Below are 15,374 nucleotides of genomic sequence, written 5' to 3'. Positions count from 1 at the left end.
ATACCTTTTTTTGAAATGAAGAAAAAGAAGCCCTTACCTCCTGATTTCCACTTAAAGCTCATTGAACACATGGCCACCTCTGGACAAAACTCTGACAAGGGAAGTAGGGCTTTATCTTGATTATCTTAGGCCAATCAGGATACATCCCCTAGGGCTGCAGTCCCCAACCCCTGGGCCTGTTAGGAACCGGGCCACACAGCAGGTGAGTGGCAGGTGCCATGCAAAAGCTTCATCTGTATTTGCAGCTGTTTCCCATCGCTCTGCATCACCGCCTGAGCTCTGCCTCCTGTCAGATCAGTGGCAGCATTAGATCATGCACTATGGTGAGTTGTATAATTATTTCCTTGTATATTACAATGTAGTAATAACAGGAAAAAAGTGCACAATAAATGTAATGCACTTGAATCATCCTGAAACCATCCCTCCCCACCCCACCAATCCGTGGAAAAATTGTCTTCTATGAAACCAGTCCCTGGTGCCAGAAAGGTTGGGGACCACTGCCCTAAGGGTATGCTGTGCCATGCTTGAACAAAGTCCAGGTTCTCTGGGCAGGAAAGAAGGGGATGAGGAGAGAAGAGAAAAGAAAGGGCAAGAAGATCCCTTTTGATCAAGCCCTGCACTGTCTGTCCAGACTTCACTTCTTACAGATTCTAGTTTAGTAGGTGGGGACAGGGCAAGTTATAAATTATGTATCTGATTAAGAACCTCTGGTCTAGCACATAACTTTATCCAACCTACAGTTATTGTTCATAAAATTACCTGAGGTTTTATTCAGAACTCTTAGAACAGTGCTGTTATTTTGGTGTTTAGATGCTCTGATACAGCACATACACCAATACAACGATTATCTCATTGAAGCCTCGCAGGCTTCCAAAGGAGGCTGTATTCTCATTTTACAGATGTGGAAACAAGCTCAGATTGTTCTGTCTGCCCAAGGCCACACAGCTAGGAGGGTGTAGATCCAGAATCCAATCCAGCTCTTGTTCTGGAGACCTGTGCATCCCACAGAACTGCCTGAAGCAGCAGAACAGGGCAGGGGAGAAGGGGACATTACAGTTGGCTTCCCAGGGCACACAGATCCATTCCCACCCTTTGCAACCTCCACCATTGGAACTGCCCTAAGGAGTGTCAGAATCCCGAAGTCCTTTTGTTCTACACCTGGCACCTGTGTTACAGTTACAGCCCATCACTACCTGATGAGGGAGATTGCAAGCACTGGTGTTGATGAAGCAGCAGCCTTGTAGGATTTGAGCTCGACTCTCTTCCCACAGGGTTCCTGTCTGAGTAGGCTGCCTCCCCCATATGAAGTGGATGTGTACTTTCAGAAGTTTCAAACACGACTTTAATCAACTGCTCGTTATACTCGTTCCAGGATACCATGGCAACAAGTGTTCATCCCAGCAGCTGCTCCACGCCAGTTTGGCTTTCTGCTCTTAAAGCTCTGCTTTAGCATTTGTGGCAAACACATCAGAACCAAGTCATGCTGTGGGGCAGCCTTGAGGCCCAGGTGACTTTGATCCTGGCCTCTAATTGGACCAAATTGCAGATGAGAGATCCTAGCTCCCTGATCAAGAGCCTGTGACATCCTGGACAACCCACTCTAGGGCTCAAGTTGCTCATCTGTAAAGTGGGCATTTTTAGCAAAGTGTTTTTCAAATTGTGGGTAGTGACTCATTAGAGAGTGTATTAGTTTCCTATTGTAGCTGTAACAAATTAACACAAACTTAATGGCATATTAATAAAACAGATAATCTTACACTTCTGGAGGTCAGAAGTCTCAAGGGGTACAGCAGAGCTCCTCCTGGGGGTGCCCGGGGAGAATCTGTTTCTTTGCCTGTTCCTCTACCAGAGGCTGCCAGTGTTCCCAGCCTTGTGGCCCTGGATCATTCCTGCAACTTCTGCTTCCATCGATCCATCTGACTGACCCTCCTGCCTGTTTTATAAGGACCCTTGTGATTGGCCCAACCTGGATGATCTCACCAGGAAGACCCTTAATCACATCTACAAAGTCCATGTTACCATGCAAAGGTAACAGTATTCACAGACTCTAGGGATTAGGATGTAGACATGGGGGTAGGTGTCATTATTCAGCTTACCACACAGGGTCAGGAAGTCACCTAAGCAGCCATTTAAAAAAATGCCACGAAGTACAGCACATGAGTTTTACTTCCAGTTGTAATGTGCAATGATAACATGATAAAGTTACAGAAAAATTTCAATCTGAGACCATTTCTTACTTTTTCATTAGCAGAGTAATGCTGTATACCCTCATAAATCGAGGTCAAAAGAATGGTCTTGGTGAGACAACTTGAGCTTTTGACCCTATTACTCTGAAATTCCAGACCTTCCACACAACAGAAGTACAGTTTCTTTTTTCCCCCCACACCAGAGTTGAGTTTCACCCACCTAAAAATCTAGCAAAAGGATTTGGAAAGAGGTAAGTTGAAAGAGGTTAGAAGAACTCAATAGTAGAGACCCACAGTCTACCACAAGATGGCCAAGTACACACCATATTCTCTCCTTAGCTTCAAGGTGAAGTGAAAGTCCTAACACTGGAGACTTTCATAGGTCTCTATCTCACCCCATGTGTAGAGATTTAAAATCATTTTCCTTGCAAAAAAAAAAAATCTAGTTTAGATCCAAATCTAAGATTATCTTTGGTTTGGATAAGCTAAACACAGAATTATTGGGAGGAATGAGCTGTGGTGGGAATGTAGCAGTGTATGAGAAAGTCTGGGTTAAATCTATGTGCTTAAGGCCATAGAGTAGTGGAATTTTCCCATTTCACTGACTCGTAAATGCTTTTAAGATGAGAGACAACACAAAGAATATAAGTGAATTCGTTTCTATGCTAGATGTCTTGAAGATGATCTGTTAGAGATCGAGGTCCAGCATGAGGCAGACACTGGTCACATTCATGATGTGATAGGGTAAGACTGGGCACCTTCAGGAAGGGGGCCTCAGGGTGGTAGTGAGCAAGTGCAGGGAGTGGAGAGTGACACTCCAGGCTCAGGTTCACCTCTGAAGTCTTGATGCTGGAATGTTGTAATCGTACCTAAAGAAGCTGGCACCTTATGGTATTCCTTTCCCTCCCCAAGGGGATTACTGGTCTTTAATTAGATTAGCACTACAGGGGAGAACGGTACTAAATCCTTTTCAGCTCTCGGGGAAAGTTAAGTTGTCTACTTGACTAATTTGAGTTAGGAGCCACTTTGAAGTAGGATAGCTTACTTTCTTGGAAATACATCTGGTCTCCTTTCCCCATGAGAGAAATTATGCCGGTGACCAGAGGTGGCTTCCTGCCCCCATCCTGCGTGAGTGGCGGGGGTAGAAGTGTACCCCCATAGGTAGGCTGTAGCCAGCCATCTGCTACATTCAGTACTTCACTGTGAGTGCCAGAGGATGCAGGCACAGGGTGAGGGGTCAGGAGAAGCCAAATGACAGGAAGCAATGAGATCAAATCTCCCTGTCTGTGTCCACATGCAGGGGCGGGGGGGGGGGAGGACCTGCAACATGTGGGCCTCAGATCCAAGTGCAGCTCCTTGACCAAATTCAAACTTCACAGAACAAATCTCTTCATTAACCGGATTTATTCTGTGATATTTGGATTCAGTCAAATGGCCACACTCAAGGATCCAGAAGGCCACATGTGGCCCCAGTGCTACAGGTTCCCCACCCCTGACTGCCCAGAGGCTTGTGGATAGGTGCCGCATCTGCTCTGCAGAAGGACTGAAAGTTCTTCCACACCCTCAAACCTTAATAAGGACATAGACAAGAGGCTCATGTCAACTGCTTTATTTAGAAGTCTAGTTAGTGATTTAACATGGTTTTCTTGAGCAGGTAACTGACAAAACCCAGGGTTGCCACCACACCTGCTATGACAGCCATGGCAACCACTGCTTTAGAAGCAGCATCTCCAGCAGTCCCGTGCCCTTTGGAGTCTACAACATCTGGAAAGGAAGCAGACATTCAAGTCTTAAGATCAGAGTATGGTTAAATCAAAGGTAAGTTGAAGCCTTACATATTGAGGCTCCCCAGAGAAAGAGATGAAGTTAAACCTCCAGGGGCTTGTTTGGGAAGTTTGCAACAGGGAGTAGCCTCACCTCGTGGGCTGGCCTCCCCTGCTCTACTCCCCCTCTTCTCCTCACTGTGGCCACTTGCTTTTACCAGTCCCAGGTCAGATGGGCTGACGTCTGAAAAGGACCTTAGTCTCAGCCTATTTCACACAACATCCTGATGCTAACAGATATGCTTAGCCATCCCCCTGAGTGTGTGATCTCACAGATTAAGACTATCTGGGGTAAGGATATGAGAGGATAACAGGAACATGATCAAATATAAATTTAAGTTTGGCAGTAGCAATTTAGATGCACATGCCTTCTGATCAATCCTATCAGAAATATATCATAAATTTCTTATATAGTCAGATTTTAGAGGATTCCAATATGGCATTAAGGATAAAACTAGAAGTAACTTAGATGTCTACAAATGAGGATCATGACTAAGAGCAATGTAGAATCCTACACAGCTGTTAACTGAGGGTAGGTCTCTTTGTATTGATAAGGTGGCCAAAAGAAGTAAAAGAACAAGTTATAGATCAGTAGGTAGAATATGTGATCCTATTACATTAGTGATTTCTGGAAGGGTACATAGGAGATGTTACAGAAGCCTGTCTCTGAAAAGAGAGACACTTATTCTTCTGTTGCTTAGATTTACCATGAGCATGTGTTATTAATACATAGTAAACTCTTGGCATGAAAAGCTAAGAATCTGAATCCAGGAAGAACCTCAGGCTTTATGTCCATACCTCTGAATGATGAGCCATCTGACAACAGGAGAATGGGTCCTGGGAGGCTGACTGTCATTTTCTCTTCCTCAGTGGGCCCTGTGGCTGGAGACATAAGTTTGTGTTTGACCTCTGGAATAGGAGTTCGAGAGGTGTGTTGATTTAGAAGCAGAAGCTTCATGGAATAACCTGTTCCTTCTTGTAGTTTTACCTGCCTTTGCAGGAGAAGTCAAGTTTTACTATATAAAAATGGGATGGATTTGCTATCTATAGAACTAAAGAACCTGCCATCTCAGACGTATATGGGTAAGGCAGACTAAGCCAACAAGGCATTTCTGCAGCTCTTAAGACTAAGAATTGACACCTATCCATGAGATCTTTAGTTCTGAAAAGTTGAGTCTTGCTTTAAAGACTCACAGAAACAAGGATTTGAAGTCTTTACCTCGCCTGCGCCTAGATGATACAGGACAAGTCACAGAACACAGAGGGGAGTCAGGAGCGAGTTGATTGCAGATTAAGGCGCTACAGTGGAAGTAGACCTGGAGACAGAAGAGTAGGTGGAACCGGTGCACTGACATTCGAACTGCCCCAGGTGATTTCTTAATCACCTACCAGGCTAAAGGGCTCCTGGGCTTCTGAGACAAAGGCAAAGGTCTTCACATCAAACCTCTGGTAGTGACCAGGATGGGTCACAGTGGAACCAACTGGATGGAAGGTGGTTTGGTAGTTGTCCAGGTTATATTCACAGCTAGAAGGTATACACCAGGGAGGGATGTCAGTCACATGCACCCCAGAGTCAAGGTCAGTGCTTGTCCAAGTTCAGTTATGACTACTGCTGTATCTACTAGTATTAATACCTTTGTTTTACTTAAACTCCTTACCTGACCTAATGCCCATAAAGTCATAAATTGTACATGCTAATTGTATTTCTCTACTATGTAGAAAAGTATTTGTTTGCCAACTAAACTCATTGAAGAGGTACAAGTTGTATGTATCACTCCAGAGGACACTGGCTTATTTCCACATGAGCGCCTATCATGTCCCAGGCAGTGTGTGTTGGTGACAGAAAAGACCTTCTGCCATTTTGTGATGATGTGTGCCAGCAGGGGTGATTCTATGAAGAACATAGGCTAGGTGGTAAGTACCAAGGAAAAAAAGACTTAGACCAGGGTAAGTGGTAAGTTGAGTCAGGGTAGGCCTCATGGGAAAGCTGGGCACTGGAGCAAGTCTTTAGTGAGGTGAAGGAGTGAGCCATGTGAGTGCACTGGCTTTCCGTGGTCCTCAGGCAGGAATGTACATGCAGATTAAGGGCTTAGGCTGCCACGGCTTCAAGAAAGTTAAGGTGCAGTTCTGTCCAGGTGCAGACCCCTGGAGAAGACACTGCAGAGCTGTGAAAATAAACCTCTACAAGTGGGTAGTAAGTCTCAGAGCATCATAGCACTTGGGTTTTATGTTAAACGGCTCAATTAAGTATTCTAATCCCAGTGCTACCACTTAGTCTTGCTTTGTGACTGCTTTTCTGAAGCCCGAGAGGATTTACTCTGTCATAGGCAAGTTCTGACATATTAGCTGGGCAGCCTTATGGTGCAGAAAGTACCTACCCATCCACGACAATGTTCCACTGGGGGATGGAGTCTGGGTCTGCAGTGGACGTTGCCCAGCAGTCATCTAAGACCAGCTTGATGTTGGGGTCATCCCTGTTAAGGACTCTTACTTCCATGTAAATTGGTTGGCGGAGGTATTTCTCTATAGGGTACTCGTTGTCCCCATAAGGTTGTTGGTAGGATTTATCTGAAACGGAATGGACACCTCTTCAGTATTCAAGTAGTTGATGGCTAGCATATGCTCACAGGTCGCTACTGCTCCATTAGTCTGGCAGCATCAAAAAGCTTGTTTCAGGGAATGGTCCCCAGAAGTATTTAAGCAAGTTTCTTAGGCTGCAGCATCTCACCTGGGTAGGTCTGCAGGATCAAGGCAAGTGGACCTGGCTTCACTGAGGCCACTGGGGGAGGAAGACTTTCGACACTGAAGTTTAGTAGGTTGTCATCCCTGCTGTAAGAGCACTTCACTGTCATCCTGTAAGAGTGTGTTTGTGTGTGTGTGTGTGTTGGGGTGGGGGGAGTACAAAGAATTTTAGATTAATAAATTGCTTGAATTTAAACAGAGCCTAAGTAGTCAAGTAGCAGTTGCATCACACCTGAACTCACTATCTCTGGATATTGTGCTTGGAGGAAGATCTGTCCAGAGAGCATGTATTTCGTTTTCATAGACGACTTTGTCATCTTCAAACTAAGAAATGTCAGAGTAAATGGATTAACAGAGTTATTTCAAAGATGAGGCTTAACCTCTTCCCACGTGCCAGTACTAACCTTATATCTCGTTCCACATCCGTTCAGGGGTATGTGAAACTGTACCAGCCTTCCAGACTGAGCCTTGAAGACAGGTTGGCAGGATGAGTTTCCCACCCTGAGGGTAGCCAAGTTGAGAGCTGGTTTTGTTTGGTGGCTGTAGACCTTGAAGTCCATAAACCCATCCTGGGTGCACAGCTCATCTGTAACTAGGCAGAAGTGAAGGTTTAGAGAAAAAAAGTTTGCCTGCTATGTGATACTGTTATCTGCCAACCTTGAAGTGTTATGAGGGAAAAATTCTAACTCAACAGGAGGCACCAAAATTTGTCTTAGGTTTTTGTTTGAGAAAATAGCCTGATAAGCAGCTTGAGTTACAAGGGAAGCTGAAACAGTTAAGCTGCTCTGTATGAGAGGACAGAAGGATTTTTTTTCCCCTCCAAGGACAGACCCAGGAGACATGGAAAGAAGTACCATATAGGGTAAGACCAGTGAGAAACCCTGATGAGGGGCTCATGTGGCTTAAGATAAGACTTAATGTGGCTTTAAGTATATAGTGCCTGTGTTCTTGTGTCCCTTCTTTCAGTACTCACAAACCCTGAGTGGTTTTGGGGGAAACTGAGGCAGGAAGTAATGTTTCCTATGTGGTTTGGCCTGATACAGATTAGAGGATAGTCGGAAACACAGGGCAGAGGCAATACTGGAGAGGAAATACGTATTCTGTATTCCTTTTGGGAATTTGTAGGAGTTTTTTGGGGTGGCGGGGAAGAGTCTCTTAAACTTTCGTATTCTCTCTAATTAGAAGTTTGAGCACTCTTACCTAGATGGTGGGCTTAGGGCCCTAATCCAAAATATCCAGGTTACTTAGACATGGAACAGTTATAGTGATTGTTTTGAAAGCATTACAGCACCTCATTCTAGCAGTTAGACTGATGTTTCTGATATGAGAAGTCTTTAATTTCTTCAAACCATAAGCAATACATTAAATCAGAACTCCTGTTTTCCCATATGCACAAGAGCCCAGGTAGAGATAGGAAGTGATTAAAAGATCTTTACCTAAAGAAACTGGTGACTCACAGGGACACTCGGGATAGATCGCCATGGATACCGTCTCTCGGAGGTAGAAGGTCAGTATGAGTGATGGTAAGTAGAACTGATCAAGTAGGCATTTTTCGGAGAACTGAAATGAGAAGAATGTCAAGTAGCAGCCACAACCTGTCTGGGGCTGAGTCACAGGGAGGCAGGAAGGAAGTCTATTGAATATCTGTAGGTCCCACTGCAGACTTGTCTGGTTTCCCCTTTAAGCCAGAATAAGTGAGACCTTGTCACTTCTCTAGATCAGGATGCTTCCGCAGGCAGGAAATTTATTGCTTTAAACTCATGCCCTGAAGTATACCTGGTACTGCACACCCTTTGCACTAGGCAGTAGAGCATGGGTTAACAGATCAAATTCCGAAGAATAGTGGAGTACCCTGCCAAGCCAAATCCAACTCAAAAGGACTCACTGATGTTATTACAAAATGCTATTGTAAAACACATACCAGCATAAGATTACTCTGGTGGCCCTGACAATTCTAGTCAAGAGTAGCCTCAATGAGGACAGTATAGGACTCTTGTTTAGATCAACTGTCCTGTTGTTAGAGTATATAGCAAAGGTTCATCTCTAGATATTGGACAAGTAGTTTGTACTTCAGTGAACCTAGAAAAACTCAAGCTTCCATTGCAGAGGTTAGAGAGGCTTGGTGTTAGAAAGTTAACTTCATTATTATTATTTATTTTTTTTTTTGAGACGGAGTCTCACTCTGTTGCCTAGGCTAGAGTGCCGTGGCGTCAGCCTAGCTCACAGCAACCTCAAACTCCTGGACTTAAGCAATCCTTCTGCCTCAGCCTCCCAAGCTGGGACTACAGGCATGAGCCACCATGCCCAGCTAATTTTTTCTATATATATTTAGTTGTCCAGCTAATTTCTTCCTATTTTTTCAGTAGAGACGGGGTCTCACTCTTGCTGGTCTTGGACTCCTAAGCTCAAACGATCCTCCCACCTTGGTCTCCCAGAGTGCTAGGATTATAGGCATGAGCCACTGTGCCTGGCCGAACTTATTTTAAAATTCACTTGTGCCAGATGATCAAGTGAGGCCTTCTAGAGTTTGAATCTGTTATCCTAGCATTAGTGTTTGTGAGCAAATCACCTGCTATATCAGGATTACCCACAAGAGTACACTTCAAGTCAGGATTTTGTAGAGTTCAATGGTTGACAATGGAACATACTTTCATTTTGAGAAGAGTTTTGCTGAAATGCAACCTCAAGCCATTTGTTGTTTCTATGTCAATCCCATTGTCATGCAACTGGCTCACAGCGATGTTCCTCTTTTCAAAGTTCACAGACTTCAGCTTCCCAGGAAACTCTGGTATGGTGACAGTCATGTGTGTGGCATTACAGGTCACAGGATCTGGAATAATGATCAACAGAATGCCCATTACCAGCCTCGATTAAGCGCCCAGAACAATGTCTCCCACAACTGAAGTTGCAGCTAACCTGGGGCCTTACCTGTTGCACAAATAGCTTGTGAAGAGAAGATTACCTTCTGCCCAGGAGATACAAATGTAAGTTTCAGAGACACCATGTAGAGATGACTGTTGCCTTGCTGGGGGAACAGCATTTGCAAAGATATTGGTTTACTTGAATCTTGAACCAATAAGCATTGTCAGGGCAAGCATATATTCTAGTATTGTATACCATTTTGATGCAAGTAGAACTCAGGCATTTTGTCCAGTTATTATTCTGGAGGTGCTCTAGTCACAGTCTTGTCCCCTCTAAGACCTTGAGGATTAGTGCTGTCTATGGATATCACCTGTGGCTGTTATTTTTAAGTAGAAAAAGAGCTGGCCGAATGCTTGACCATTTTACAGTATCAGCAGCTAGAGAATGTTTATGAAACTCAATCTGTTTAGTGTGAAATAGGACCATTTTTATTAAATGGCTGATGTTTAAGCACTTATGTCCCAGGACCTGTCCCAAGTACTTTAACACATTAGTTCATTTGATGTAGTGTCTTGACTGTTGGCCTGTAAAGCACCAATACTACTGTGAGACAAAAATATGGAACAATGATAACCCAAACACTTTAGGAAGATTTTCAGGAGTATAGCTGTTCTGTTGTGCTGTAGATTTAAGTCTATGGGAAAGAAGAGATTGAGATAAGGACCATGTTTATTTTGTTTACCATTATATTTTTAGTACCCTGAAGTACTTGGCAAATTGTGAGCATTAAGATATTTGAATGAGTTATATTATGAATTTGGAGACACGGTTGAATGCATGTTTGGATTTAGGAACACTGGCCTGTGCCCTGGTGGTGGCACAAAGAAGCTTCTACACCTACCATATAGTGAGTCACTCCAGTGGCATTGAATGGCACGTAGAAGGTCATCTTGTGGTTGTCGATCAGGAGACCAAAGCCTTCCTTCATGGCCTCAGGCAGGGACAGAGTTATGGCTTTTGGCCCATCACCAACCTCAACGCTCCATCCCATCTGAACGCTGGGATCCTAAAGTTAAGAGCTTTGTTTAGAGGGCTGGTGCTAATGTAACCAAGACTATATTGTAGTCTAATGTTTTATTGGGTTAAAGGTAATGTTACATTTTAATGGAAAAGGTTAATAAAAGTCTGTAGCTTTAAAAGTTACTTTCATACCTCGTTCTCATCAGCTAAGCCAGTGAAAACCCGTGGCAAGGAAAACTGGAAGAAAAACGAATAGTGACGTGAGGCTTTGATTTGGAAGAGAAAGTTTCTAGAGTCATGCCACCTGCCTGTACGTGGCTCACACTACGAAGCCTGGTTGTGGGATGCAGTAGGAAAATCACAGGACTAGTCATGGATACTAACTGTGCCCTTAGATGTCATTTCATCTCTTTGAACTTCTGACACTAAAAGATGATTGGAAGACCCAGGATCCCTTCTAGTTGTAGGTTCAGACACTGGGTTCTTAAACTTAAGATCTTTTACCATGTCTATAGAAGTCAAGCACCATATTAAGCCATGCAATTCCATTGTTGTGGTGTTACTTTGATATCAGTGTTACTTTTAGTTATCTCTTGTGAACATTAGCTGTATTAGACTAAGTTCCGTGAAGAATGTGATTGGGCTGTTTTGCTCATTTGTTGTATTTCAGCATCTGGGGTAGGGCTTAGAACATGGTCGATATTCAGTTTGTCAATTACTAATGTGATTATAGCTACCAATGGAGCCCCTTCCATTGCCAGGCATGATGTGCTAAGTACTGTATATACCTTTAGTCAATTCTTAGAGACATCCTAGGAAGTATTGTTTTGTCACTTTGGACTTGGAAACAAAGCCTCAGGGTAGTTGAGAAACTCAACCATAGTCATAGCAAATAAGTAGTGAGTAGAGGATTAAGTTATGGTCCAATTTCTAAGCCCACCTCTGTCTAGAATACCATATTCCCCCTGAAATAGCTATATCCTCCAAGTAGTCAGCCCGTTTCACTCACAGACATGGAGTCCTTCTGGCAGATTGTAGATGCTGAAACCCCAGGAGTCTCTTCTACTTGCATAGCTGGACAGAAGAACTGATACTTGACAGCCCCATGTCTTGAAGCAGCACTGCTGTTCTCGAATCTGATGGTCATCTGGTGCCCACCATGCTGTGTGTGAATAGCACAGTAAGAACAGTAAGTGCTGGCACCTCAGTGGGAAAGGGGATGCCAGAAAACACCTGACCCACTTAAGAGGCAAAATCCTTGTGATACGAATGATCTTCATTCCTGTGAGTATTCCTGATACCCATTCCTGTACCAGGAGACTCTAGATAGCCCTTTGTGAAATCTTAGCAAAGGCTCATGTTGACAGAAAAGTTCTAGCATTAGGAATTAGAGTTCAATTTACCTACCTCTTACCTAACTTTATGTCTGGTTATCACGGTCCTGGTTGAATGGGGTTGGTATGGGGCTTCTACCCAAGTTACTCAAATACTTACCGAGCACCTGGGTAACTACCATTGTGCTGGGCAGAGCCATCTTTGCTGTTACCTCTGACCTCAGGAAACTCAATTCAAAGCAGGGGTCAGCCAACCTTTTTCTATTAAGCGTTAGTAACTATTAGACTGTGGGTCATATACAACCTGTATTTCTATAGGAGAACTATGAAAGTGTAAAAGCCGTACTTAGTTCAAGGACCACTGAAGAAGGCCCTGGACTAGATATGACCATCCACAGCTTGTGGTTTACAGATCCTTGGTCTAAGGGAATGCAAATCTGAGCCCCCTAAAGTTGGGAAGATCTTTAGAAAGAGAAAGTTTAATTACTGGAGAATCACAAAGAGCATGTGATTATTTTATTGGTCAGTCACAAAGGGCCTTAGACCAACTGACTCACAGTTCAAGCTTGTTTACAGAACAGGGTCTAAGAAAGTATCTTCTCAATGGTCAGTCTGTAGATTTGCATCAGAATCAGATGGCATAGCCTGTTAACCATGCAGATTCCCAGAGATCAGCCCAGACCTATGTTATCAACTAGTCAAGTTCCCCAGGTGATTCTGTGCACAGTAAAGCTTGAGAACCTCCGCTTAGGTTGCTTTTATTGCTCCTAATAACCTGATTGGGCAATACTGTTATTGCTTAGCTGCTGTTTGCCTTCTAACACCTGTTTAGGCAGGATAGATGTTCTCTATTTCCTGGCACCAAAGTAGCCTTCCATCTCACAGTTACAGATCTTAATAGCTCATGTTTGGGCACTTGTGTCCAGCTTCTGTGCCCAGTCTTCATCTGTGTGAGACTCTTACTCTTCAGTGACTCTGTGGAGAAGGCACCATTATCCTTATTTTCCAATGAGCAAATAGAGAGTCCAAGAGGTTAAGCAACTTGCTTGAGATCATGTGAGATTAGGTAGTGTGAGAGTCAGGGCTCAAACACTTGAGCACAAGGGTTTCTCAGCCTAGACACTGACATTTCAGACCTGATAGTTCTGTGTTATGGGGGCAGCCTGGGCAATGATGGTTCTCTGCAGTATTGGCTTATACCCACTAGGTGCCCTCTTCCCAGTTGTGACAACACCAAGAGTGTCTCCAGACACTGCTAAGTGTCCTCTAGACAGGAAAAAGAAAAAGAGACAGCCCCCTCCCAACCGTGTTTGAGAACCGCTGCTCTATCACAAAGCCTAAATTCTCAGCCACCATGTCTAAGACCAGTCACTGTTAGGTTACTATATGCTTCCCAAGTCACTCCTCAAAGCAATTACTTACCACTCTCTTGGTGCAGTTACCATATGGGGCCCTCAGGGTGAGCTTCTCTGGGTCCAGGACATAAGCACAGTTCAGCATTTCAACACCAAGGGGATCTACAGAAACCAGAGCCTGTTAGACAGGATGGCTGAGAAAGCACACTTCAGTGACAGTCAGCCCCAGCATCAAGACTGCCAATCTATTTCTAAGGTGCTTCAGTTACTTCACTTGACTCAGCTGGGTGACATGGCTCAAGCTTTGAGATGCTGTGACTCATGGCCACAAATTTCCCAGAGATCCTCAGAAGATACACTTTCAAGGAAAGATAGGTCTCATGCTCTCGGTGGCATCATGCAAATCAGGGACAGCCCCCCCCCCCCCCCCCACACACACACAGGGCATTGTAGAAGTCGGATGTCAGTTGCTGCAGGAGTTCAGGTGCTCTGCTCACCAGATACATGGCACTGGCCCTGAGCTGGGGGCTGTCTGCCATTTAGGACTAAGAGATAACACATGCTACCTACCCACCACAGATGCGTGCCATTTCTTGGCACCAAGACTGCTTGGAAACTCCACTGTTATTCCATTCTCATCACAAATGACAGTTCCTGGAGAGCAAAAGCAGCATTTTGGGTCTTTTTGAGCCATACAAGGCACAACTCCTACAGAAGTGTATGGAGAGACCTCTCCTCTCCAATGGACATCAGGGAAGGATGCCAGATGAGCAAGGCAAGAATGGTCCCCTACTCTTAGTGAGCTCACAAATGGGTGAGAAAGGCAAACAACTACAATGCAGTGCACCAGGAGCAGTAAGGGCTTCCTGAAGCCTGGATTACATCTGTAGAAGCCAAGTCAGAACCTTGACAGTGGAGCCAATGGAGATAGGTCTATGAAGAACTGAACAAAAGCTTGGTCAACAGGCTCTGCAAATTAAAGTTAAGAGTCCTGGGTAAGCCCAAGGACATGTTTTTAGACTAAGTTCTGCCCATGATCTGCCACTCTGCCACCTCTGGCTCAGTAATAGTGAACAGTTCCAGTTCTGCCTGTTATGTTTTTTTTAAAAAGCCATGAGTTTGTGTTTAGAGATTGCTGCTCCTAGAGATGGGTGGTTTGCTGTTCTGTGGATGCCATAAAACTAGAGGCAGTCAAAGACTGGAAAGAATGCAGTTGTCTTTTTTAATTCTCTCATTTAGCTGCCATAGCAAGCCCATAGATCGATACTGGGAAGGCCCAGAGACTTGATCAAGGTAAGGAAGAGGGTGAGTGGAGGTTGTCTGAGCCAGGCCTGTGTTTCCTGACCAGCTAGGCACTCGAGCTGCAACCTGTTCTCTCAGCTAAGGGGGCTTCCCGCACCCAAGAGACACACCTGGGAAGGTAGGATTCACCAGCTGAGAGATATCTATGGAGTTCACCGAAGTCACAAGGGCGAAGAAGAGATAAATCGACCTGTAGATGCTGGAAAATGATGGGGGAGAGAGTTAAGGAGAATGAACTTAAGCAAGCAGGACCATCACGTCCTCTCCCTCTCCTCCCAGAATTACTCACCTCCAGCCTGGATGGAACCAGCTTGGAGGACTCCCAGAATCTCCTCTCTGCCTGTGCGCCATGGCAGATCACACTACCAAATCACCCGGAGAGAGAGTGGGCTGTTCTGTGCTTTTATAGCAGGAAGCCGGCTGTGACCCTGCCCTCTCCCACTGGGGCACCTGAATCTTCTCCCAGCCTCCCAGCTGAGGGAGGGATTTGGGAAGGAAGTAGCATCTGTCCTTCCTGACACCTGCCTTGGGTATTCTGCCAGCTGCTTCTGTGGGCCAGGCATAAAATCCGAACTCCCTGAAATCGACTCCAGCTGAGTGAATTGGTGTTTTCCCATAACTTTGGGAAAAATTAGGCTCTTTTGGACAAAATATTTACAACTCCAATGTAGAGCAAAAAAGGATTGTAGGCTTTATCAAGGAAAGAACATGTCTTGTTCACACCATTAAACCTTTTTTTAAAATAAGCTC

The 15,374-nt window shown here is 44.5% G+C and overlaps 1 protein-coding gene across 1 annotated transcript; it reads right to left on the bottom strand.

Annotated features, from left to right (window-relative positions):
• Positions 1-3,810: 3,810 nt before the first annotated feature.
• Positions 3,811-14,975, bottom strand: ZP2 (zona pellucida glycoprotein 2). The gene is made up of 18 exons (XM_069485689.1): positions 14,914-14,975; positions 14,735-14,823; positions 13,893-13,976; positions 13,390-13,484; positions 11,643-11,795; positions 10,826-10,870; positions 10,515-10,679; positions 9,680-9,776; positions 9,400-9,581; positions 8,188-8,311; positions 7,156-7,343; positions 6,984-7,075; positions 6,738-6,862; positions 6,388-6,577; positions 5,399-5,534; positions 5,229-5,325; positions 4,808-4,918; positions 3,811-3,950 (listed from the first exon to the last, which is right to left on the bottom strand). Exons 1-18 carry the CDS (start codon positions 14,973-14,975, stop codon positions 3,811-3,813), a joined length of 2,175 nt encoding a protein of 724 aa, XP_069341790.1.
• Positions 14,976-15,374: the final 399 nt, after the last annotated feature.

Source organism: Eulemur rufifrons, chromosome 14 (genome assembly GCF_041146395.1).
Source record: "Eulemur rufifrons isolate Redbay chromosome 14, OSU_ERuf_1, whole genome shotgun sequence".
Lineage (NCBI taxonomy): Eukaryota > Metazoa > Chordata > Mammalia > Primates > Lemuridae > Eulemur > Eulemur rufifrons.
This window is presented reverse-complemented; position numbering and strand designations above follow the sequence as displayed.

What these genes read in the sequence shown, in the direction of transcription:
- ZP2 (XM_069485689.1), bottom strand. Translation starts at nt 14,975, where the DNA reads ATGGCGCACAGGCAGAGAGGAGATTCTGGGAGTCCTCCAAGCTGGTTC. An exon ending in GCTTAGCTGATGAGAACGAG is followed by an intron (nt 10,680 to 10,825) that starts GTATGAAAGTAA and finishes TCTTAACTTTAG; the next exon opens with GATCCCAGCGTTCAGATGGG. An exon ending in AAACTCTTCTCAAAATGAAA is followed by an intron (nt 8,312 to 9,399) that starts GTATGTTCCATT and finishes TTCTCATTTCAG; the next exon opens with TTCTCCGAAAAATGCCTACT.